The following is a 17,295-nucleotide window of genomic DNA, read 5'->3' on the forward strand; positions in this document are numbered from 1 at the left end:
ACATGTTCTCCCCAAGGATGACACAGAGGAAAATAGAACATCCCTGTAGGTTTCAGGTGAATTTTGATCTCTTTGTTTTCGTGAAAATTTGGAATTCACAGCCCAACATGTATTTGTTTGAGTCCTTCAAATACAGTATATTATTTATGTCCTTGCCTCATTTCTTCCAATTAAAAGTAATTTAAAAATAGGGCTTGATTTGAAATAAATTTAAATCTGCAACTTAGAACCATTTAAAAATAAAAGATGACATTATCACATGCAGTGGGGAAAAAAAAAAAAAAGGTCCTAAAATCCCGTTCTGAGCTACGCCATAAAAATACCAGGACCCAAAAATGAAAGCATCTCCTTAAACAGCCCCAGTTAATATTCCAGCGTCTTCTTCTCTTACCGTTGCATTCGTATAGCTTCCCTGCCCTTTCTTGCTACCTGGGACTGCCAGTACCTAGGAGGGTAAGGAGAAAGCCAGCATACAGGTGGGGAAATTTATTAAAACATAGAAAATGGAGACATAAACCAGGAAATAGAGTAAATCCATTTCAGTTACAAACATTAACCCTAACTGGAGACTCTTGCCTTGCCCCTAATATCCAATCAATTAGAGTTAACTCAGGTACAAGCCACGGTTGGCAGTTAACCATGGCAATCGCTTACTTTAGTGTGAACCCCACTCATTGAGTCTAGTTCACTGAGCACCTGTCTAGGTGATGGAGATGTACTAATGAAGAAGGCAGGTGAGGTCCCAGCTTTTATTGGGGAGCATCCATCCCCCTGCATCCCAGTGGGGGAGCCTAGACAGCAAACAAGTCAACAAATGAATAAGACAGTTTCAGACATTGCTAAATACCGTGAAAGATGTCATGCAATGGTGGCTGACGGGTGGAGAGGAAACATTAGATAAGTGATTAGTAAAGGCTTCTCTGAGCTTACATACAAATGATAGGAAGTCAGCCCCACAAATATCTGAGGAACGAGAATAGCAACAGTAGGGAAAGCAAGTGCAAAGGCCCTAAAGCAGAAACTCGACCTTTAACAGAGTGGTTCACATTGTCTTTTCTCTGTTGCTCTTAAGTGAAATATGAATATGGATAGAATACCTTTGAAGCTGCCGCAACTAAAGAGAGCTAAATTCACTTTTGAACAAATTCCACACTCGTGTCCATTTCTATGTCATTGAACCTTGCAACATCCTTGCTGACGGGGAACACAACTCTTTTTGAATGGCAAATACTAACCACCAGGTGCTCCCTGAAATTTCTGTCCATTGTTGACAGTTTCCTTAAGGAAGATGCATGCCCTCATGGAACATTGTAAATAACCACCCAACCACTGCCCCATCTCCAGCGGGGAATGGGAACGCAACCAGAAAGTCACAAAAGGATAAGGAAGAGGTTGAAGTGGGATCTGAAGAAGTGATAGCCCTCCTGCCCGCAACCGCCACCAAGCTCCCCGTTCTCTTTGTGTGTTCTCTAGCAGCTTGTGGCATTTAGGTTAATCTGAAATCAATAAAAAGAGAAGACAGCATCTCTTTCTAATGTTTTAGTCGTTAGTTGAGATAACCAAAACCAAACCCTTTGCTGTAGAGTTGATTCCAACTCATAGCAACCCTATAGGACAGAGTAGAACTGGCCCCCCCCCATAGGGTTTCCAAGGCTGTAACCTTTGTGGAAGTAGACTGTCACATCTTTCTCCCGACTGTTGGGTTCGAGCTGCCAATCATTTGGTTATCAGCTGAGCACTTAACCACTGCACCACCAGGGCTCCTTAGTTAAGATAAAGCATACATAATAGTTGTTTAATTAAAAACAAAAAACTATGCAATAGAATTTCCCCTTTCACCTTGCCTGACATGCCCCTTTTAATAAATTGGGAACCATGCATCCTATTACACACCCTGTATCCCTGTATCAGAAAAATAACTCCTAGTTCCAATCATCATCCAAATCGACCTCATAAAACATGTATCTCAGGTGAGATTTGGAAAATACTGGTCTTATTTCCAAATGCTCTCCGTTTCACCTTGCCTTCTGTGTCTCTCTGTTCTATCATCTGCCTAGATTAAGAAATTACTATAGTTTATGACTGGCCCCACTTAAAGAAGGCTATTCAGGGGTAAAATTAAATGGAGGCCGGACAGTGATTAAAAAAAGAAGACCAGTGATCGAAGTTGCTGCAGAGGAGATGTCTCTTCATGGAAGTACACAGAGGCTCCTGACTTAGATTTTCCTCTTTGAATAGGATTCACTTAGCCATAAAATTAAACTGCTAGCCGTTAGGCATCAGCAGAGAAATTCGGTTGAGTACACAAGCTGGATGTATGTCTCTACTCTAGTTGACATAAAAAACATAGGCAACTTTTATTAAAAGGGGCATCCGAAGGAAAATCCTAAGGGTGAGAATTTGAGGGGTAAATAAGATCATCCCTGGAGAGCATGTGAGGCAGCCTGAGAGATGAATTGAGAAGGTGAGATAACACACCTCTGGGATTTATCAGTGTGGTGGTGCCACCCTCTTTATTGTCTCCCTAAGTCACTGCCCAAGAACTGGAGTTCTCCAAAGATTCCACCAAATTCTTTAAAACAAGGGCAATACATTCAGCCATGCAGGTGTGCTCTGCAAGAGGCACCTTTCACATAGATAAAAATGTCAATGGCACCCACTGAGTTGTGCAGCACGCAAATTGTGTAACTGTATGTAGTGATGTAATAAACAGTAATCTCTACCGAGAGCTTCAATTCATTAGTGTTGAACCCAACAGTCCCATGGTTACTCTATCATCCCCGAGACAGGGTCTCAGCACTTCCAAATTCTGTCTCTTCCTAGCTTAGGCACTTAATAAAATCTGCATCCAGAGAAGACCCAGTAAGTGGGGCGCCTGTTCCCGCAATTTGGAAGCCAGCAGAGGAAACCACTCAGGATTTAATCACTCCAGCCTCCTGCACCTGAGCATTTGCCATTAGGAGTATATATGAGAGAGATCAAAAAAGGAGTCAAGATTTTTACATTGTGAGATGTCACTAAGTAGTTCTTATGCATAACAACCAAAAAAAATGACTAGGCTGCATGTCGTAGTTTTTAGTGCAGTCTGCCCAGAATGGCAGTTAATGCAGGATTAGTTCACAGCTGCCTTTAATCTATTCAATTCAACCCATCATGCTTTATGTACGGGCAACTTAGTCAAACCAATAGTCTTCATTTATACTTAGAGTGACCAACTCATACTGGTTTGCCTAGGACTTTCCTAGTTTGCTCAGGATTTCCCTGGTCTTAGCACTGAAAGTCCTCTGTCCCAGGATACCTGCGCCTCAGTCCTGGGCAAACCCCAAAGGTTGGTCACCCTGTACTACAAAGCAAGATTACAGAAAAGCGGTGAACAATGGTAACATAGTTACAAATAGCAAGCTTTGGTCCTTCGCTTGCATTTGGTTTCTAGTCTATACGTTGAATTTGTTTTCATTAAGTAACATCACAAAATTAAGTCAATCACAGATTGTCTGGCTAGCAAAAAGAGTAAAAACAATCAAGTATTGCATTTTAAAAAGATTTCCTTGACTTTCAAAAGGTAAGGGTCTCTATTAAATACTTAATTCTGGCATGCCTCACTAAATCCTGATTTTGAGTATTTGGTGAAAGCCTTTGCCATTCCTGTTAGTGAATGATTTTTAAGAACATCTGTTCTCAATGGCTTAACTTAGTTATCACTTTATTAGTATTTCCATGGCAAAGGGAAGCTGCACAGAAGTGGGAAAGGTTTTGTGGGGGGGCGGGTGGTAAAGAAAAATAAACACTCCAGTCTTCCAATGTCACTGTCTGCTCAAGGAAAACTTGAGAATGGTACTCTTTACAGTTTAAGAAGCTTGGAAGTAATTGTGAGTTTATTTGGGTCTCTTTCTAAATTCAATTTAACAGAGTTTTGAGTGAGGTGGCTTTTTTTTTTTTTTTTTTTTACAATTTCAAAACATAAAGACACGTGTAAGAAAGAGTGGAGTGGAGTATTTATATAGAATTATAAAAACCAAAAAAATAGATCCTGCTATTCATTCGTTTGTGTGTGACCCTACAAAGGCTTTGTGGGGGGTTCTATCAATCTTTTAAAACTTTTTTTTTCTTTTGGGGTTTCTTTTGTGCTTGTTCCTAATGTTGATTTAATTTTTTTCTTTTTTGTTAAATTTTGTAAAAAATTAAGTCAGTACCTAGCTATACAGCTTTTTAAAATATATTCTTGCCATTTTCCCATTTCTAAGGCCAATGTTGCTTACCTTGGAAACGATGCCCAAACCTGTAGTTGAGTGTTGCCACAATTTACTATGCCGAGTGGCCTCTCACTGAGACCCCTTATTCCTGTCCATGTGTGTTACTGAAACGGTAAAAATCAGTACGTCAGTCCTCATTTAGGTGCTGGGGGGATATATTTTAAGCTTTGGCGTTTAGTCAATGATTACTTGATGTATCACTTGCAACAACTCTCATGCTTAATGTCTGTCCTCAACTAATAACTGTTAATCACATCATAGATCCCCAAAGTTGGGTGTTTTTGAAAATGACTGGATTTTTACTGCCACTTAAAGAGTCTTCAGCAGTTAGAGGGGGGGAGGGTTGGTTACTGTTGGTTTGGGGAGGGTTTGATTTTGGTTTTTGTTTTGTTTCATTTCGTTTCGTTTTTCAGTTTTCTTGTTCAATCTTTGCTCGAACCCAAGAACGTTAGCTGTTAGGTTAGAACTCCTGTCTGCTTTCCTGAGCCTTGTTGCTAGTCTTTATGTTATTCTGGTTTGTTCCTTCTTACCCTGCTAACTTCTAGCTGGACTGAAGGGTAAGTGCTCCCCTATAGCTAGCACAGCTCAGATAATCAGACTAGATTATCTGACACCTGCAATGTGCTCCCCCTCTTCCTCAATCTATCTCCCTCATGTCTAGACCTTGTAGTGAAACTTCTCATGTTATTTTCCTGACCTTAGGTCTGAAATGTCAGCTTCCATAGGAAGCTAGGATGCATGTGGTGTGTGCATAATTGCCTCCTCTCCTTGGCTTCCATATTGGCATCAAATGATCCTCTCAGTAAAGCCAACCATGAACACCTCCTATTTTTTTTTCATTCCAAGATTATTAATTAATATCACAATGAAATGGCAAATAAAGCCTTTGTTTCATGGAATTCACAGCTACCTGACTGCTTAATGCCTGAAAACAGATCATTTTGCACTCTGACAATGTGTTGTTGTTGTTTTTCCTTCCCCATTCCAAAGATTAGTTTGGACCAATGGTGTGGTAGCCATCGATCCCTGAATAGATAGAAAGGTAGGGTAGGAAGTCCAGAGATGTTAACTGAGCAAGACTTGGAGAATTAGCGAAATCCAATGACTAACTAAAGCAAATGTATTATGTGAACATTAAAGAATTAATTCTACCCAGCTTGAGAGCAGGGTCTAAAGCCCTAATTGAGGATTAATTCTGAAAGGAGAGCTATACTACCTGGGGCTACCACTCACAAAAAACAGAAGTTAAGGACGTGATCACGTCCACGCTGCTCGTCCACAGAAGCTCCAGAGTCCCCAGCTCCCAGTGCCAAGGAGGGTTTCACCTCTGGTGTCAGATGTCTCACCGAAGAACAATGGCAACAATCACTTCTTTTTTTTTTTTTTTAACCTCATTTGTATTTGTTATCAATTTTTCTAAAAAATACACCTGTAAGAGAGAAAAAAGAAACACTGAAACTTTAGAAAACTCTTTCAGTATTTGAGTTACCGATCAAAGGGTATACAGTTCCTTTATCCCTGTAGGAAAAAGCTGCCCGCCAAAAATGTGGGGAGGGAAGACCCGACATAAGAGCTAGAAGATTTGTCAAGAGAGCAGGCAAATATGTACCTGAGTATTCTGAATGCTGATATTAGAAGGCATAGGTCACATCATCCCTCCTGACCACGTAACAGTAGTCCTTTCTTTCCATTCTTTTTGTCTCTTTAACTTGCTTTCTCCCTTTCTTCCTTTTTTCTTTTATTTTGCATAAATGTACCCCTGACTAGCAGACAGACTTTTTCACCACTTCAAGCAGATACCTAATTTAACTTTACTTTACTTTGAATGTCTGATGAGGCATTTTTAAAAAAAATTTAGCGGGGTGGATTTTGCTGTACTTTTTTTTAAAGACTGAAAGAAAGGATGGATGAATAGATGACTGAGTGAATTCCATTCTAAGTTAATTTACATGTCTTTGCACAAGAACACATTGCTGTCATAGTAGATTTTCGCCCAAATAGCTGTTTGCCTTAATTCCTTTCTATATTTTATCTCATGAGATCTTTGCTGTATCTTCTTGTATTGTCAACTTGCAGTTGCTATATTGCAGGAATGCAATATCCAAGAATTAACTCAATATCAATTTAATTTGCATAACCCAAACCACACTGTAAATGACTTTCCTTCTCATTGTAAAATTAAATGGCTTTTTTAAAGAATAGATTCCCACAAGCAGGCCCAAGATATTCCAAACACCATGATATGATCTAGTTAGACTATTAAATGAAGGTATGTATCTTTGTAACCGACTCCAGACACATTTAACATCTTATTCACTAAGTAGTTGAGGATTTTCCTGGTAGATAGTGATTTACAGTAAGGTGCTTCATTAACTACGATCAAGTATAGAAAATATATCTCACCCATGTACGGAACATAAAGACATCATCAAGGATTCTGTAAAGCAATTGAAAGTGTAATGACTACAGCAGGAAGAATTATGAATCGTATATTTACTTGTTTTGAAAGCTTTGGCAAAGTCTCTGTTAGGTTTTATACTCAAAGCAACCTTCTTACAAAGAATTGTAAAAGTGAACATTGAAATAACATCCCATGCTTAGCCCCTTGGGTATAGTGCAGTAGTCATTTTAAATTCAAGATTTTTGCAGAATTCAGAGTTGCCCTCGATAGCTTCTGAAGAAGCCATCCCCTCTTGGCCATGCACGTTAGCTTGGCTTAGTTGAAGGGACCATGAAAGAACTCAGTTGCTTTTCAGTTAAGTGGTGCTCTGTGTGCCTCAGGGAAGCAGGCATGGGAGGACCCATCTTCTGCTTGCTGTGCAGAGCTCAGGCAGTGCACAACGACCCCGTTCACTTCACCAGCCAAGAAAAACTCTCCTAGACACATCCATAACCAGCCAGCTGCTGTCAATCATTGTCATTTCTTTATTTCATGTCTTCTGATGAGGTTGACTACTGTCATTGCTCGTTATTGTCCAAACCATACGTTCACTCTTGTACTGTCAAGCAGACATGACAAGCACCCATTCTCCATATAAGAAATATACAAAGTCACCTTTTAATTTGCAGGCTGAGTTCACAGATGACTTTAGACTTATAGTAGCTATTGCCTTGTCTCTAGCATCCATCCGGCAAAACAAAAGCCCATAACTGCACTCAAAATTTCAGGGAGAAAACAGCTACCCCCACCTTATTATAAAAGAGACTCATTCAAAAAAGGAGCCTTTTGCGGAGAATTGATTAACAATACAATCAGAATTATTTTTAACAGTGTAATTTCCTTTTCCCTAGCCCATAAGAAATTCCAAATGTAATATTACAAAATAAAAAGGGAGTTTTGACCTTTTGTCTTTATTTCTTTAACTGTTAGGATAATAGGAAGACTTCAATAAAATAAAATTGTGAAAGCTATATTATTTCCCTAAGAAAATTATACTCATTTGATGGACATTACTACAAACCTGTCTAAAAACATACGTGTCTGAAACATGATCGTATAAATATGTTTGCTGTTGAGACAAGAGATCATGAAAAATACTAAATTTTTTTTCCAGTTGTGAGGGAAGAAAAAAGGAAAAGATTATCAAACATGAAATGAACCTAAACACGATTGATTAAACAACAACATAAACGGTAGGGTGACCTATGAGGAAGCATATCACTGACATTTTAATGAAGTGGATTAAATGAGAGTATAAAACCCACATCATGGTCTCACTTTAGGAATAGTGCTTAAATGCTAAACCAGAATTGTTTCTGAGGACACTGAGGGTACGATTTCGATTAGTTTCCTTTCGAAAGTGTACGCGCCCTCTGTAAGCCCACATGCCTCTCAGCCTGCTCTGTGTGGTGTGTACCGCTGATGCTGCTTTAAGTTTCTTGATGTACCAAGATCAGCTTTATCATCTAAGCTTAGCCTGAGGTCAGTCCTCTCTTCCCATGCCATAAAGGACTTCAAAATCCTTATGCAAAAGTAACACAGATGTGGAACAGGCAGCAGCGTTGGGAGGTGTGTTGGATTATGCCCTACACGCACAAAATCACACAGCTCATTTTCAGGACATTTGGAGCCTTGAAGACCGGCAGAACTTAAGGACTCCTCGGCCAGGTCTGGAGAAGGTAAAGGTTGGAGTCAGTTCTTAAAATGCAGTGAATCCTTGCTTTCTATTAAAAAAAAAAAAAAAATCATGTAATTGAAAATGAGCATTGATATGCAGCTCCTAAAGAAGAGATGATAATCCAAGCATCAGTGGGGCTTTAAGCAGCCACTCTACTCAGTACCTAACTCTGTTTTCCCCAGCCTCATGTTCAAGTTCATTTTTTTGTTTTGTTTTGTTTTGACACATGCCAAGTACTGCTCCCAAAGTGTCCTGGATCGGGGAATCTACTCTCCTGTGCTTTTGCTCAGGGCTGTTTTCCCTCCTAAGGTCAACATTGGAGTTTTCTTTTTCTTTCATCTACCAATTCCAATTGTTTGTACAGAGGAAAATGGAGTTGCAAAGAACATTTTTTTTTTTTTCCTTAACGTTCAGCACCGTAGAGAAGCAGGCTGGGAGAGTGCAGGAACGACGGTATGGTGGTGCTTCGGAAGCACCCACGAGTTCTTTGAAACAGAACTTGGAACAGCTGGACCACTGCAGTGTTTTATTTTAAGAGAGACAACATATGTAATGCATATGGCCCTAGACATGTATGGAGACACAGGCAGACAACCTGAATGGTATCCAAAGACACCTGCACCTAGAATTCTGTTTCCTTCTATACGATTTTTCCCCCTAAGAGCACATGTTCCCACTTCGGGATTTTCAAGACACCATCTGAATCCCTATGTGTGTGACTCCTTAATAAAGCTGATGAGAAGTTTCTGGGGATAAAGGTGTTGGAGTAAGTCAGGACCTGGCTCCTCTGGGAGCCGGCAGAGGAAATAACAAATCAGAAACTTGCCCTCAAGGAACATATTATCTACCAAGGGATTTGAGTGTATGTACATTTGAATGTATGTATGTTCTCTTTGACAACAGAGGAATTGGAACATCACCCAGCAAAAACACTGAGGCGGAATGTAGGGACTGGTTATACAGGAGCAGATCCATAACACAGAGACGCTGGGAAGAACTTTCAGCTTCCTATGACCAGCATGGTTCAAGAAGCGAGGAAGGGATGGAGCGTTAGCTATAAATGCAGAGATGCCCTTCTTGCTGACAAAGACTTGCTTCGGGGGCGCTAAGAAGCCTGCCCTCTTACTAGTAGTTAGTGTTGACTGAGCGCTTACTATGCTAGCCAACCCACAAGCTGCATACCAAAACCAAACCAAACCCATTGCCATCAAGTCAATTCCAACTGGTAGCAATGCTATAAAACAGAGTAGAGCTGCCCCCATAGGGTTTCCAAGCAGTGGCTGGTGGATTCCAACTGGTGACCTTTTGGTTAGCAGCCATAGCTCTAAACCACTGTGCCACCAGGACTCCATAGGTACTTCTTATCAGGTCATCTCAACTACCCTCTGAGGGTCAACTTGATTACTAACCCGGTTATAAATGAGGAGAGTGAGACGGAGAAACAGCAGCAACCTGCCTTGTGTCAAACGCCTAGTAGATGGCAGTCTTTCTGGCCGCCCCCCATGTACACCTACTTAACCGCCTACTATCCTGAAGTTGTTGTTGCTTCTTGCCCCCAAGTCATGGCCACACACAGCAGGATCAGGCTGCTGTGATCCACAGGGCTTTCACTGGCTGATTTTCAGAAGTAGAGCGCTAGGCCTTTCTTCTTAGTCTGTCTTAGTCTGGAAGCGCCACTGAAACCTGTTCAGCGTCACAGATGTGCACAAGCCCCCACTGACAGACGAGTGGTAGCTGTACACGTGGTGTGTGGGCTTGGAATGGCAGCCAGTCCTCCTGCACAGAAGACAAGAATTCTGCCTCTGAGCCACAGTCCTCTGCCTTGTGAACTGGTCCCCTTGACCTCAGCACATCGACAGTCCATAAGACCAAGAAATAGAAAATATCTTGAAAGGGTGAAATTCTTCTTTTGATGAAGTAGGTTCATCATTTCAACAAATATGTATTGAGTACCCACTATGTGCCAGGCACTGCTCTTGGTGCTGTAAATACAGCAGAGAACATAGAGTTCTTTCATGCTCTGAAAAGCTTAAAAATCAGATCCTTTCTACTGACACGTTAAAGTAGCATCCCCCCCCCCCAACCCCGCCACCTTGTTCTTAATATAACAAGCTCAATGAAATTTTCAAAGGTTTCATGAGAGCCAGCCACCTCTTTAAGCACTCTTGAGTTACTGGAACCATTAAGAGAATTAGCCTAATTCTGAGTAAACGATAATTTTGTTCAAACAAAATCCAGGGGCTGCCCGTTTTACTTGCTGAAAATTCCCACTGCATTAAGTTCCATCCACACATAGAGAAGGTGTGCAATGAGTCTAAAGATCATTAAATTACAGTCCCTGAGAGCAGAAAGGGAGCTGAGAGGTCAACTCATTTTACACACAAAGAAACTGAGGCTCGGAGAGATAAACAACCTGGCCGGGATTCCTACAGCTAATTGGAAATGGAGCCCAAACTACAATTCCGACTTCCCAGATCTGGCCCCAGGCTCTTCATGTGAACCCAGGTCACTGTTTGAGGCTGGGAGGAAAGAAAGGAAAAAGAATTTTTATTTCGATAGAATTATTCTCTGAAAAGGAAAACAGACTGATTTTAAGCACATTTCTCTGTAAGCCCACTTTAAAATGTAAGTAAAAATGAAATGGTTCTTTAGACTTCCTCAAACCGAAGAATTAGCACTGAGTCGGTATCTGTTTAGCTGTGTGATGGTTGTAGGGTGGTGGGTGGAGGGGCTGTGGGTCTAAATCCAGGTCACCACTAGGAGCCAAGCTGCCTTTTCAGCTCCATTTCCTGAGTGGTCAGCAAGGCAAAATAGCTCATAGCAAAGTGCTGGAGAGGCTTACCAAATAAATAAAGGGTAAGAGACGGGAGGTGTGCCGTATTTTATTAACAGCCACGAAAGAGCCCCCTTCTGCCTGCCCTGAATGACCGATTGTACCATCATAATTGAAGAGCAACGAAATAGCAAAGCCCAACTGGCAAAGTAAGGACCCGGCAGGTTTATCAGCGTGCAGCCTCTTGTGAGAAAGCCGAGAACAAGAAGCTGATGCTAGCCAAAATGCCTCATTGATTCTGTCCAAATCAGGAGGCACGGGGATGGGTGAGCCTTTTCATGAGGATGAAATGGGATGAGCAGCTAGCGTGCACCCCACCTTGAGTTTTTCCTGCATTAAAAAGAACAAGCTGACAGAATGAGATGAGAAGCAGAACTATCACCAGGGATGGAGAGGTGCCACCTGGACTGCCTGGGTGGCATTCTGCCAGGGGAGCCCTAAAGATGGAGCAGGTTTCACACACTGGCCCTGAATCCGAGAAGCCACAGACCCCGTAGGGGTGCCCAGCTTTTTCCCCAGCGCCAGCTTCCTGGCCACCACTCCTCCCAGCCATCCTGAGCCAAAGGAGAAATGTCGTTGGGAGACCCAACAGCCAAAGGAAAATTGAAGCCCCCAGTCTCAAATTGAAGTGCAGTTTCCTGAGGGCAAATGGAGACAGTCCCCAGAGCCGAGAGGATTCTCTCAGATTCTCTAACTCCTGCACAAGCTCGTGTTTTCATCATCCTAACGGTGCGATTTGGCTCTGAAAACACACATTCTTCAGCTTGTCTTCCAGAAGCTGTTGTTCCTGTGTGTCCTGGGCATAAAGAACACATCTTCTTCACACACTGACCACTGGCTGCTTCTGTGAAATGCAGCAGATCTTAACAACTTAACAATAAGAGGACATAAATCTGACATTCCACGCATTTAGGTTTGAATGAGAAATCATCACGGTAAAGCCACGCTGCTTCTGCAGCCCAAGCTTTAATCTGTACCCCAAGAATGGGAGAAAAAACCCTGTCTGGGAGGGAGACCACCTAGGAAAATATCATCCAAATGCCCTCTCCAAGTCAGAAATCAGTTTTCCCATGTCCTGACAGCCATCACTGGCTCCTGGCAGGTCCCCGTGTTCCCGTAGAATGTTGCCCTCAAAGAGATGAATAAAATCTTGCCCGATCTGATATAAACTTCTCCATCTGCATAGTCGGCATTATCAGGAGAGTGCGAGAGATGAAGTGGAGTGAGCTGACGCCTTTAGTGCACAGCACTTCATTCCTGCCTCCCTAGGAACCGCTTGGCCACCCTCCATTTGAATTCTCTGAGTTATTTTGCCAGTTGAGTATAGTGTATTTTAGTTACACATGTTGGGGTTAATTAGTTAGCCCTTAGGAGGTTTTGCCTACAGCCTTCACCCTGTAACGAAAAGTGTGAATACATTGAGACTATTAGTTTACAGTCAATGGCAGATCATAGCCCTTGCTGAGTAAATTTCTGTTTGTCTGTTTTATGAGCTTTCCGAGCTGCGTAAGCACACGACAAAGCAATGTCCTTGGCTATCGCAAATTAAACTCCCACTTAACTGAGTCTCCAGGTTTCAGTGAAAATATTTTGTTATTTTATTTTATTTTTTTTTAGTTTTGGAGGGCGGGGACTCAAACCTTTCATGAAACCAAATTGGCAATGGAAATTGGGAGTGGGTACAAATACTGTAACTTTGCTGAAAATCAGCATAACCTTTTTTCCAGACAATCCCGACAAATGTAGAGAAATTGCTCTAGACATGACCGCTGGAATGGCAGAATCTATTAAAAACGTAAAAAAGCTACATAGCCTTCTATAAGCAAAGATCCGATCTGCTTTCAGTGTTTGGTGAAACGCAGGCGAAGTTACGATCTTGTGCTTAGTTTTTAAAGAACAACATAAAGGCACTGGAATTGTGATCATTTGATAAACATGTTGATGCCAATATATTTTTGCCTAAATGCAATAAACTCACCAGTAAGTGATGCAAGTTGACAATGGGAGGTAGAAAGAATATCTTGGGGATGCTGGCGGGAGGTAATGGGGAAAGCTCTCGTGTTCGTAATGCCTAGTGAATTCCTGTGTATTTGAAATGTAAAAGAAAATGTGATGTTTTTCTCTGAATTGTGTCTCTCTCCACATGTACAAACGTACAGACGCAGATAGAGCTCAGAAACATGGCATGGATGAATTTATCTCTTCCAACCCCTGTAACTTTGACCACGCGGCCCTCTTTGAGACGGTGCAGCGCCTTACTTTGGATCACAGACTTAATGATTCCTATTCTTGCCTGGCAAGTATATTCTTTGGTCTACAGCAACTTAAACATAAGAACTTAAAAAAAAAAAGAAAAAAAAAATTTCTCCACCTTCATGTCAGCGGCTCTTTTCTCCGTTACAGAATCCCTGTACAGTTATACACGGGTTGGTGATTTCCTGGGCTGAGAGAGTTTTACTTACCAAAGAAGCGAGGCTGAGCAGAAAAGTTGTCAGCAGAGATGGGTCCAATTCCCCAGACTCCTTGTCTTAGCAGCCCCCCTTTCAGCTGCTACACGAGACATATTCCCACCAGGGTAACCGAGTTTGGCACCTGCCTAGGGAGAACTTGTAAAAATCGCCTCGGTATCTTAGACTTTGAGATTCCCCCCACTCCCCGCCCAGATGATAAGGCTGGGCGCTTCTGCCTTAGAAATATGAATGTGTTCTTTTGTGTATATTTTTTTAAAGATTAAAATGATTTGCAAATAAATTCCTCTTCATTGTCCATAAAAAAAAAAAAAATGGTGTGTTTGGTTAAGTGGCTTTTCTGTTGTTGTCGTAGTGTTCAGAGCATTCTTCACCCTTTGGAGGAATTTTTTGTGGAACTTTAGGCATTGAAGGTCCAGCTATCCAGCAGGAGCACCCCACCTTTCCTGAAATCCTGTTTTAAACCTATATTTAAATCATTTAAATAGCAGTCTATTATGTCTTTATGGGATTTCTGAACACTCGTTTTTGATCTTAAATGATTACATTCATAAGCCTAAAATAAGACCCAATGTATTTCCTTCTGCATAAATCCCTCATTCATTTCTTCAGTGTCCTCAACCCTGCTTTATAGATGGGAAAGGCAAGGGGGGAAATAACGGAATGACTTTCCTCAGAGGAAAAGTCTCATCCCTGATTCGAAGCACTAAAGTTAGTTGAGGTTAATTTATCCATATAGTGTTAATATTGTAATTAACTACGGTCAGCATATTGTTGACATTAATATTTTCCATTTGTGTGTATCTATAATATCTCTTCTACATGGCATGGCTATATACTAATTGTCTCTTTTGGCTAATTTTTATTTTGTATTCCTTCTTTTTGCTGCATTAGAAGCCAAAATGTCAAAAATCATAGGTAAAATACTCTCATAAACAAAAACAGGGTTATGCAGAATAATTTATTAATCTGCATCTCATAAAACATTCATTGATTATCTCAGGTTTAGAATCACTTTATCAGAGGAATCTGAACTCTGCCAAGTTGGAAAGAAACATACCACTTGACTTTAAAAACAAACAAACCAAAAAAAAAAAAAAAAAAGCTTACCTTGCACTCAAGGCAGTTTTTTGCAAATTTGTTTCCTAAGATTATGCGATTATTTGTATAATTATAAATTGCATTTGTGAGACGTGTCAGAAAATGCCTCTAGATTTAAATCATTCCCTTTTATGTATAACTCCTGTTTTCTTAAGAAATTTTTTTGAGGGGCCTTATTTTTGAGAGTTTTTTGGAATCATTTTTTTTAAACAATTTTGTTTTTAAATTCATCACTAAGGGAAGTTAGGAAACGCTCTCTACAAATTAAACTAACGATAAAATTTTCAAGTCTATTTTCTATTAGGTACTTATAGGCTTAAAAATACAGTGCAAAATCCAAGATTAATTATGAATAGCATAAAATAGCTTCTTTCCCCATCTATATACCTGTATCTATTAATCGTCGCCCCAATTTTTCAGAAAATAACAGAAATTAAAAGGATTTTATCTCCTTCCTCTATATATTCCATTTTCTCATCATTACAGTCTTTTTTTCAGTTGGTTTTGGAGACCGACCAGCAGAGATACATAAATTTTTCTGTGTCTTCGACTGAGTTCCTAATTGATATTTCTTCAACTCTTTTCAAAGCAGCTATTTTGGCATCTACAAAAGACTTGGTGTCATCTGAGTCGTAGAAAATATATTTTAATCTTTCACAGCAGTGTTGTTTCTAAGATTTAGCATTTGGGGTAGCAGATGGGGTGGCAGAGAAGTTGCCTATAGGGGCAGCCCACTGCCTCGACTAATCTCCCGCCCTCTGCAGTAACTTCTCATTTGAAATAGGAAAGATGCTGTCTTTCCTTGGATGCATCACTGAGCTGCGTGTAGTCAACTGAAGATTCCCCAGATCCCTAATAAGAGGTTAGAGTGTTGCACAGGCCTCCCTTGCTGCAATTCTGTGGTCTCTACCTGTCCTCCAGTCCATTTCTCCTTTTGCCTTTTCTCTCCCAAGCTGAAGCAGTATTCAAAAGATGACTCAGAGAAGATCCTCAAAGTAAAATTAAATTTATATTTAAAACAACTCTAAATTCCCAGCTTACAAAGGACCACCTATATTTGTTAATCTTTTTGCTTCAGACAGGCAATGACACCAAAAGACGAGATGTGATTTCAGGCTCTGCCCAAGGGTGAACCTGAGCGTCAAGTAACCGGCCTTTCTAAGCATCTGTTTTCTTAAGTCTTTGGGTGGCAGAAACAGTTAAGTGCTCAGCTAACAACCAAAAGGAAGAAAGACCTGGTGACCTGTTTCCAAAAGGTCACAGTCATTGAAAACCCTGGGGAGCGCAGCTGTACTGTGGTACACGTGGGGTCGCCGTGAGTCGGAGCTGACTCAAAGGCAGCTAGTTTGGTTTGATTTTAGTTTATTTTCTTAAGAACATAATGGAGGCGGCAATTTCTATCCCACCATGCCACCCAATTCACTCTGAATTGGAGATTCCATCTGGGTTCTCTTTCATTGAAGATTTTGGGCTAGTCCCACAACAAGCAAATAAAATAAGAAGAAAACAGTCTCCAGGACAAAAATGAACCAGGGCCCCAGGAGGTCCTCTCAGCTTAACTGAGTTGTATCTGACTTACAACTTGAAAACTAAGTCATACTGTTCGCTTTGGAGAGTTATGGTAGTACCTTCATTTTAAAATAAAAAGAGTGTTTTCCAAAATGAAAGGATTTATGAAGCCCTGGCATGTGGTGTTGGAGAGATTAAGCACTCAGCCGTGCCGCGGGAGAAAGATGTGGCGGTCTGCTTCCGTAAGGATTACAGCCTTGGAAACCCCCTGGGGCAGTTCTACTCTGTCCTATATGGTCCCTATGAGTCGGAATCAACTTGATGGCGATGGGTTTGGGTTTTGGTTTGGTGTGTATATAGACCAAGCCCAATATTTCTTAACTCTTCACAATAGAGAGAACAGAGGACTTGAAATAAGACGGAACCGGGTTTGAGTCTTGCCTCTACGTTATATATCTGTGTAGGTCACTTAACAGCCCTGATTTCCACTTCCTCACCTATGAAGTGAAGGTAAACTTCCCCTGTCTCCCCCTACAAGGTTACTATAGAGTTCATTGGAAAGTTCTTTGTCAAGTGTAAACTCTGTACCAATTTAAGGCCTTAATGCCATTATTTTCTTTTACCAGTAGCCAGAACTTTGCCCCCATCCACTCACAAATACTCTTTTAAGATGCACCGTTCAGTGTTAGAGCAGTGAGTGACTCTATTTCTAGAATCATCCTGTTGGCTGATCAGACTCCACCACTTACTAGCTCTGGGATCCTGGGAAAATTCTATGTCCTCCCTAACCTCAGTTTTCACATCCATAAACAGGGATTACAGTACCTACCTTATCAGGCTGTTATGAGGACTAAGCTAGACCATACACATAAAGTGTTTAGCACTGCATATTAAGGCCGGCCCTTGATACACAGTCACTACATGTTTGCTCTGACCGTTTCTTAGTACCCTCCTCCAGCCACTCTCAATGCTAGCAGCTCTCTGGAAAACAACCTGTATTTAAAAGGAAGTCT

General features: G+C 41.0%; 1 protein-coding gene across 7 annotated transcripts in view; it reads left to right on the top strand.

Moving 5' to 3' along the window:
* Nucleotides 1–17,295, top strand: part of CADPS (calcium dependent secretion activator) — a 580,697-nt gene that overhangs the window by 405,085 nt on the left and 158,317 nt on the right. For 4 of the 7 annotated variants that reach the window (XM_064274285.1, XM_064274287.1, XM_064274288.1 and 1 more), the window contains exons 13-14: nucleotides 1,289–1,310; nucleotides 13,364–13,500. In XM_064274285.1, the coding sequence (XP_064130355.1) occupies nucleotides 1,289–1,310; nucleotides 13,364–13,500 (159 nt within the window). The remainder of the gene's footprint in view (nucleotides 1–1,288; nucleotides 1,311–13,363; nucleotides 13,501–17,295) is intronic. The other 3 variants (XM_064274284.1, XM_064274283.1, XM_064274286.1) reach the window with 2 other exon arrangements.

This window comes from Loxodonta africana, chromosome 22, assembly GCF_030014295.1.
Source record: "Loxodonta africana isolate mLoxAfr1 chromosome 22, mLoxAfr1.hap2, whole genome shotgun sequence".
NCBI classification, from domain to species: domain Eukaryota; kingdom Metazoa; phylum Chordata; class Mammalia; order Proboscidea; family Elephantidae; genus Loxodonta; species Loxodonta africana.